This window comes from Perca fluviatilis, chromosome 7, assembly GCF_010015445.1.
Source record: "Perca fluviatilis chromosome 7, GENO_Pfluv_1.0, whole genome shotgun sequence".
Taxonomy (NCBI): Eukaryota; Metazoa; Chordata; class Actinopteri; order Perciformes; family Percidae; genus Perca; species Perca fluviatilis.
In genome coordinates, this window is record NC_053118.1 from 723,822 (window position 1) to 733,084 (window position 9,263).

At 40.3% G+C, this 9,263-nt stretch overlaps 2 protein-coding genes across 5 annotated transcripts in view; both read right to left on the bottom strand.

Moving 5' to 3' along the window:
- LOC120562122 (vacuolar protein sorting-associated protein 13B) overlaps nt 1–745 on the bottom strand; it is a 380,029-nt gene extending 379,284 nt beyond the window's left edge. For all 4 annotated transcript variants that reach the window (XM_039805631.1, XM_039805634.1, XM_039805630.1 and 1 more), the window contains exon 1: nt 636–745. The gene's annotated coding sequence lies outside the window, so the exon portion shown is untranslated. The remainder of the gene's footprint in view (nt 1–635) is intronic.
- A 3,918-nt stretch (nt 746–4,663) lies between these two features.
- On the bottom strand, nt 4,664–8,935 carry osr2 (odd-skipped related transciption factor 2). Its single transcript, XM_039804740.1, is given in 5 exon segments — nt 4,664–5,172; nt 5,495–5,594; nt 5,971–6,057; nt 6,059–6,631; nt 8,653–8,935. Coding segments are annotated over 4 exon segments (906 nt in total). The 5' UTR covers nt 6,595–6,631; nt 8,653–8,935; the 3' UTR covers nt 4,664–4,989.
- Nucleotides 8,936–9,263: the final 328 nt, after the last annotated feature.

Below are 9,263 nucleotides of genomic sequence, written 5' to 3' on the forward strand. Positions count from 1 at the left end.
TACAAAAAACGTATGCTACTTACTTACTTTCTTACTCACTCACTTACTTACTTACCCTACCACGCAAGGTCATACATATTACCGGTTTGTGCATTTTAAAACTAGCCATATTCTAAGTTGTATCTAGGTTGGCTGAGGGTGTAACTACAGTTGGTCATGTAACGTTAGAGCGGATATGCACACTCCCCAGAGACAGAATGAGAATTCTTCTCTTATGGGTTGCAGGTCAAGGTTGTAACGTTACTAACTGTTTTTTAATACATGTCAGTGTTTCTGCTGTGGCTACATTTTAATTCACCTGAATTAGCCTGCTTACTAAGGTGTTTCTAAGCATGCGACTTGAGGAGAAACGCCAGCAGTGGTTAGAGACTTAATTTCCAAATACATAACAATGTAACTAAAAATAACTTGTGGTTTTAAATGAAGCAGCGTCGTGCTGCGTAGTAAGAAATAACTTACTGCGGAGTAGTTAGCCAGAGAGGCTATGCTTTCCTGTCACTAGCTATAACATTATAAGTTACACCAGAGCAGCAGAGCAAAGAAGCTAAGCTAACTGCTAGAAATAAGTCTGCCTAACTTCGTTTGGCTGAATAAAACGTGCAGCCACAGGTAAATATAGAAACCCCACTGCTTACTTGACTCCCGCTTGTATCCTGTAGCTATTTCTTGAATTCGACGTTTAATATAACATATTCATCCTGTTAACTAACGTTAGCCTCATCGCTCCACGGATTTAGCCCAAACGTCATCAGTAAACACCAACTCGGCTTCCGTATGTCTGGTGTTGCCTTTATGTCTTTTGGAAATTTGCTTTTCGCAGTTAAGTGCATAAAATGTATGCAAAATAGTGGCAAACGAGACACTAGAAATTGACAGGATTGTATTTGATATTCAGACGACTGACTTTGGAGATCGCTGAAAAGAAATATATGAGAACATTAAGCAAATTGCCTTATGCACATTGTCTCTTCCCATAGATATATGTATATATAGGCGATATGTGGTCCTAAATCGGTTACTGCAGCACCTGGTACCGTACTGCCAGTTGGTTTAAAAACAAATGCAGCACATAGCCTATATTTCCAATCAACGTGTGCTTGTAGTCACACTAACGGAGCTCTCTGTGTTGGGATTTACGAGGAGCACGGGAAGGCATCATTTCACGTAATACTCGTCATTTCTTTCGCACGCCCATAGCACTTAAATTAAGCTTGCATGGCCGAGGAATCTCACCTTTGCTGAGAGAGTAGATATTACAATTCTCAATGGGCAGCCCCTGAAAAGTGTCAACATGTCGGCAACTTTTTCTTGAAATTATTATTATTGAATTATTTTTTTTTAAGTCCTATTTTTACATGGGTTTCATTTCAAGAACAGAGGTAATCTTCAGATAGGCTACTGAGACCGAGACCTACGGAAACGTCAATGGAAATAATGAAGGATCTTTGCATTTCGGTCACACGGGTCACCTGTCTGGTTTTTAAACAGTTTATTGTGGGGCTGATCTAATCCAAAATATGACATGAACTATCATAATGTTAACAAATGCAGCTGGAGGCGCACTGAAATTTGCAGATGTGTTATTGGAATAATAGGTAGCCTACATACAGCCTAGTGTAAATTAAAATACAGTAGCACATTCTATGACAATGAATTCTAAAGTTAACAAAACAATCCAAACTAAAGTTGCTTATAGGCTATTTGTCATTCGTAGTCTTTTGTTGTTTCAGCAACATGAATGACCTTGGCGTCAAAACCTGGCTTGTATCAATACAGCCCTATATAATATCGGAGTGAAAGACAGAGTTAGACTCCATCTTTACTTCAAACTTGTACACGCCCGTAAATTCTGTGTGCCAATGTCAAATCTCTAACACTTGTTGTACCTGCAAGTTTGTCAGTTGCTGCCAAATGCACCTGCTAGTGGTTTTTAATAGCTATAGACAACATAGAAATGACTAATTAGAGCTCACAAATAAGTCTCAATCTGCTGAAACAAACACCTAAAAGATTATAGTTTTGAAAGCTATAAAGTCCCTGTGCAATTGCTTCTTTGATGTCAGTATTGATTCAAAGCGAGTTTTGGGAATTTGAGGGACTTTTTTTAGGGGCATGTGTGGCTGAAATAAAAAGTGGATGTCTGTCACAGGCCGCAGAGGGTCATGTGGAGATCATATGAAGTCAGAGCAGCGGGGCTCAGAGGCCTGTCAGTGCAGCCTCTCCCTGTCAGTTAGATAAAGCTTCCTGAGTACACAGTCCACATGGCCCCGGTCACCGATGAAGTTCACCATGTGTCTGTCCACTCTTTGCCAACCGTGTGAGTGCGAGACAATGTGTGCGTGTAGCGCGCACTCCCTATTTCTGTCATTATTCTAAAGTCTGTTCCGGCCGATGTGCCTTTTTAAGTGACGAAGAAAGCATGGCCTACATGATTTAATGTTATCTATAGGCTACACCTATAGTAGGCACAATTTAGTTAGGCCATTGTTGGCCCAATCTGGCATTCTTTGGTGTAGCCAGTAGGCTAATAAATAATAAAAAGTTTGTTGTGTTGTTAGATAATGTGACCATTGTACCCTTGTCCCTCCAGGACAGTAGCCTATGTCCATTAACGCAATACATTTGAGCTGAAAAGTAGACTATCTTGGTGATCAGTTGCCGTCCATGTCTTAACACATGAAATAAAAACGAATTCAGAAAAGCCAGAGACCAGACATGTACTAAAATGTAGGCCAATAAAGTTTAGTTCACTCGTGAGAGGACTCCTTGAAAAGTCATTTTTTTTGTCAATTAAATATCTTTATCATATATACACATTCATGTAGACCACATCAGTTACAGTTACACACTAACTTGGCGCATATAGCGTCTCAGTATGAAGACATATTTAGCAATTAGGTGTAGAATTGTTTCGTTGATTTAAGTTGATTAGAATATACTACAATCAAATGATTTAACCAAAAGATAATAGAGATTGAAATACTATGTTTAGAAGTCACTTTTAACTCATTTGTAAATAAAATAAAAATCCACAGGTTCTTGTACTTATTATATCACCATCATCATCATCATCATTATTATTATTATTATTATTATTATTATTATTATTATTATTATTATAATTGCGTGTACCTTATTTGCATTGTTTGTAGGTTTTACTTTTTAGTGATAAGCTTGCTTCCCAGGATGATTATTAAGAAGCTCAATGTTTATGAATATTAGCTTGCTGGAGACATTGCATGTCGTTGCCTTTCCATTTAGAAAACCATTAGGAAAAGCCTGCACTGCGTAATAATGGGCCTTAGTTAATGGCCTATCAGCAGCAACGAGCGCTGTTTTAAATCGCCTGTTGTTACTGTAACCACTAATTCCAGACCCTTTAGAGCCCATTAAATATAAATGCTTTTTTTCCCCAAGCAATTAATTGCACTGTCAGGTGAAAATTAGGTTTTCAAACGAGTCTTCGGTGGTGAAATCATGAAACAACAGGCCTGAAGGCCAAGTAACACAGAAAGGCAGAGAACTTTATAGGAGTCAGAGAGAGAGAATCTTACTTTGTCTTCACTGAATTATCTTATATTATAGATCATCTTATTCTGCTTAATATTCAAGCGCATTTTGATCCGACAGTGGCCGAACATATTTGGATAAAATCCAAATCTTGGATTTTTTTATTTATTTTTTTACATAAAAAATCTGTCTAAACCTGGGTGTTTAGGCAGACTCACAAGCGCCCACTATTCCCCGGTGAACCTGTTTCTTTTCTTTTTTTTAATCGGTACAATAATTATACTGTGTGTGTGAATGAATCAATGAAACAACGACCGAGCTCAAATAGGCTCAGCTTTGATTTGCGGAATCGAATTGTAGGGGTTGGGCTACTACGTCTCCTCGGTTAAGTAGCATGATGTTGTTATAAATTATGAAAATGCTCAATTAAAAAAAAAAAAAGAGTCTGAGACAGGGTCAAAAACAGGAATAAATCAGTTGTATTTATTTGCGTTTGTTTGGAGTGTAAAAGGGATGAATGAATTCACCTGGATGACTTCCTCCAAAAAAGAACGTGTTGACAGCATACCGGCCACGTCTCCTCCTCCTCCTCGGGTTAAATAGCTTCCTTTGCTCTGGTGACTCCTTCTGTCGCTTTGTAAGTCGAGTCTGATATCAGAGGTGATGTAGATAAAGGCGTGATATGGCTGCTGCTAATGCGGCTAATAGAATATTAATCAGCCTCTTTAAACTCTAAACTTCCAAGACAATAGGGAATAACGGAGCTCAATAATTCTGTTAGGCTACTTACAAAAACACAAATAGGCGGGTGTTAGACAATTCTGTGTAATAGGCTAATCATGATATGATTGTCATTTTATAAAAAAAAAAACTAAAAAACATTTAAATTGTTTGACTATAAGCTACGTAATCAATTATCACTCCTGTCTGTCCTGGAAGACATTTCATGCTCCCTATAGCTGCTAACTGACATCTGCTGGTCTACCATAAAAAAGCCACACTAAGCTCTCACTGCCTGCCGGCTGTAAACATATAGACTATTAATTTGATGGCCACGATAAACGGTTTCATCTCCATTTTGCTTTTGGGCTTTAACAATGTGTCTCGTGTTCAGCATGGGGAACTTGGAATAAAGACAGAGCAAATGCAAATGTATCATGGAAGTATTTATTTCTAAAATACAATTTAACATACTTTAAACTTATGACTGCTTGTTGACAACTTTATCATTTCAAGATCGGAAAAAAATAAAATAAAAAAAGCAACATTATGTACATGGTCTTGATATTTACAGGTGGTGTGAAAGCTGGACATGGCCATGGCTCCGCTGCTGTCCCATTTGAGATGCAACCAAATCCCACTCTAAAATGTGCGGCGGTATAAAACGTGTCCTGATTTGGAGATTGTCTTTGAACAACAAACAGTCGGTGGCTTGTCTTCCTGCGTTTTGTCCATTGTTATTTTGTTAGTCTGTCCAGGCTAGTAGTCCTGATGTGGGCTGTGCGTCAAACTGTGCCGTCGCAAGTCACAGTTGCGCCGAAACACCTTTCCGCAGCGGCCACAGCTGTAGGGCTTGATGTCTGTATGGGTGAGAAGGTGAGTTTTCAGGTTACTTCTTTGATTAAAGGTTCTTCCGCATGTGGGGCATTTGTGGGGAGATTCCTGTTTAGATTTAAAGCAAGCAAAGGATTATTCCCTTTAATTGTATAGAACGTCTATATAACTTATCATTCATCTACATAAATCCACTGTTGTGTCAGTTGTAACTCTATAAGGATTTACACACATTTTCACATAAACTGTATGTGTCTCTTACTCACATTATTTGTTTTAATATAGTAACTGGCCAAACGCAATTATTTTTGTGAGACTGTGAGCCCCATGCATGCAGTAGACAGTGCATTATAGGTGAATTATGATCATGACGTATCACATAGTTTTAGTGAGGATAAAAGCATGGTGTGTGTTAATATTTCCAGCTTACCTGCATATGTAAGGTTTTATGGACGGCTAGAGTTCGAGACTGACAGAATCCCTTCCCACATTCTTGACATTTGAATGGTTTTTCCTTGGAGTGGATGTATCTGTAAAACAGAAATAACACTTAATCAAATGTCTGCTCAAGCATGGAATCGCTTGTAGCTGTTATAAACCCCAGAGTCATAGGGCGAAAAATCTCTACTGTGCAACTTATGAGCGTCCAACTTAATGCGTAAAAGTGCTTTAGCGCCCTCATGGAGAAAACTCTGGGTACAACCTGTATGTTGTAGCAAAATTAAGGATATCTATTTTAAATTGCAAGCCCTGAAGATGTTGTTTAGTGAAATACACATATTTGTCATTTAAATCACGTGCAAAATCAGGAATATTGCGGGGAATTTGAGACCCCCTCCTAACCCTGAGCGTAATTAGCACAGTATCTGCTAAATAATATATATTAAAAAAATGATAAAGTCTTACCTGTGGTCTCTGAGATGGTCTTGCCTTCTAAAGGCCTTGTGGCAAATATCACAGGTATATGGCCGTTCGTCTGTGTGGGTCCTTGGGGGGGGGGGTTTAATTCCGGCGATAAATTTTTTTTTTTTTTTTTGGTGGGGGCCCCCCCCGGGTGGGCTTTCTGTCCGGGGATAGCTTGCTCAGCTCGGAGATGGTTCCCCCTAGTCCCGACGCCAATTTCACCAGATCCGCGGCTTTCGGCGGGTCCTCCTGAGTGGCAGCGAGGGCCAGGTTGGCGAAGTCAAACCTCGGCCTGTCCTTGTGCAGCGAGGGGATGCCGTGCGCAACGGCGGCTTGTTTTGGATGGAAGAGCTGCGCTGCGGTTGTGAAGGGTAACCCTGGGAAGGGAATCCTGGGGTCCATCAGACCCTGGGCGGCTGCCATCTCTGTGATCGTCGACCTCAGTCCTTGGATGTGCGGGTAACCAAGAGTCCAGTGGTTCATGTGCATGGTTTGCACAGCGCTGAGGCCATACAGTCCCTGCAGCTGGTCCGCGGGGAAAGTGTTGACGGCCTGCAGGAAGGAGTAGTTTGTGAGCTGGAGGGCCGGGTGCAGGGGGATCGGAGCGTGCAGGGCTTTGCTCCCCATCTCGGCTCAGACCTCTGCAGAAGACACGGTGATACACCTAAGGGGAGGAATACAAAACGATCAGTGTATTAAAGTCTCTGGTAAAAAATAATAATAATACAAATAAAAAAGGCAGGCAAATTGTGACCTTCACTTAGTGATCACGTTACAGCAAAAAACACCTGTTGACTATAGATTACTATTTTACTTTAAATACACTAAGATACATATTTTTATTCTAACATAATGTCATTTATTTCATTAAAATGACGTCACAAAAGGGGATTATACTCCTCTAATCACTTGTGCTCAGATTAGCGCGCAATTGAGTGACCCTAATAATAATAATAATAATAATAATAATAATAATAATAATAATATAATTTGCACAAAGTGATGGACTGATGAGCTGATTGGGTGAATACATTGAGAATCTTGTTAAGATGCAGCAGTATTTTTCTATACTGACAATGACGAATAAAACACTGTTTGCCATGAGCAAAACCACAGAGAGAATATAAACACGTATATTTACGCATTAGTTTAAGCAGTTTGTCTTATAAAAACAGAGATGCGCTTCCAAGTAATTTTCTAAAAACAAATCAGTCATCGAAACTGTAATTCAATTAAGTGGGTGTGAGCGAGTCATATGGCATCGATTGACAGTGTAAATTACACATCCAGATCACTCCGAATAAAGCGCTAAATCTCAAACGAGGTAATTAGCGAAGACACATTGTTGTTTTTGACAGTTGTAGTTGGTGTTTCACAATGCACAACGACTGCTCTGTGTGTAGTTGTGTAGCAGTTTAACATTTTGCAAGCAGAGATTAAATATGTGCATGAGTCAGAGCAAAACACACAAATGCTGGATATTATTACCCACAAGAAAGTTACTTTAATCTCTACTGTAAACGCATGTGCTTTTTATTTTCATGTTTTCGGATAGTAGCCAGTTCATTTCATATAGTTCTAATATTTAGCTTTTAGGTCTATTTTATTTAAGGCTGCATGTTTTATGTTATTTTTTTATTTTTATTTTTTAATAATGCGGGTTTCCCATGGGCAAGAGAGCATGGTAGCAAATAACCTCTGGGCATTTGAACCCACTTTTCTGCAAAACAATGTTTGAGTTGAATAAAGCAGGAGCTACCTATCTCCACAATGTAGGACAGCTAAGGTGAACTGACTGCAAGGAAATTTGAAGACCTGGTTCCATGTTTGTGGGGATGACAAGTTATGTTTCCCACACAGAAAAGAAAAAAGTTCAAGACTCCGGATGGTGAAAGCGGGACTGGCTGCAAGCCAGCGGTGCGACGGCGAGCTGACCTCGAGAATGAAAATGGGGGAAGAAAAAAAAAATACACCTCAGTTTTCTGTGTTTGGATAATATGCTTAGCTGTTTTTGACAGGTCAGACCAAAATCGTATTTTAACATAATATGTCACAAGCCTATCGAACCGGCACATTCTGGAGATTAAGGCATTATTCCCACTTGCAGAGTGAAAGTCCTGCTACATGGTAGCCGGAGGGCTGGTCGCTTGTTTGGGTCAGGTCGTTACATTTGTTTCACAGATCTCTGAATTCTTTCGACTTTGCTTTCCCTTTCCCATGCGGGACAGGGTTAAAATATAAGTTTGCACAGGTGCAACGTGAGTCACCATGCAGGCACTTGTTGTTCTTTCCCCATATGTACAACTTTGTTCAACCTGTTGTTCTCCCAATAACCCTTGGACTTCATTTAAACTTTGACAGCAGCTTAAGGTTTTGAATATCTATATGTCGTGACAAGTCTTCAAATACGCTACACTGTGGACAGAGACCAGTGAAGTCAAAACGTGGGTGAACTATGACCTCTCAAGGTGGGGATCACCACGAAGCAATAATCACGTCTAAAAAACGACATTTTATTTAACTTTTCTTTTCATGAAAAGTTGCCCTCTTTTTGATCTATTTGGTTTTCAGCTCAAACAGTAAATTAAACATATTTTCTTTAAAAAATTCTGACAAGTGAGTTGAGTGATGTTAGGTTCCCTTCCTGCAGAAGACTGACATATACCCTGCCAAACAGAATCTTACCCCAATAAATAGCTGCCAAAGGTCCTGCGTTATGTCAGTAATCCACAGTAACTATAGAGGCGACGAGCTCCAATAAAGCGCCGCTAAAAGTTTTCCAAGTTCCAAGTCCATGAAACTTTCATGTAGCCATGCAGTCAGCTGTGATGTCTCGGACCTTTGCAGAGATCTGACAAGTTGTGAAAAGTTGTGGGAAGAGGCGAAGAAGTTTGGAGGAGAGACAGCAGCAGCGTGGGAGTCCCGTCCGGAGCTGGGGCTGGAAGTGTGCGTAACGCGCACCGGTCCTTCACTTTTCAGGGCTCCGGGGCTCTGGAGCGCTCAGCCCGCCCTCCGACACGCCTCCACCCCCCTCCTCTATCATTAACTCCAATGTTCCTCCTCTGTTTATTTGTGTTTGGATAGCAACTAGGGCTCCAGACCATAGTAGAGAAGCGTGTTCAGCTCAACCTGCCTCCTCTGACACCTCTCATACACCATATAGCCAAGGCTGATACCTTCTTTTGGAGACACGATTGGAAGTGCAGGAGGAAACGCTGCTCGGTTTTTTTTTTCTCCCTCCAACTCCAAGCGTTTTGAAAACGTGCTTTTTGGATACTTGAGCCTGCTTACAAGAT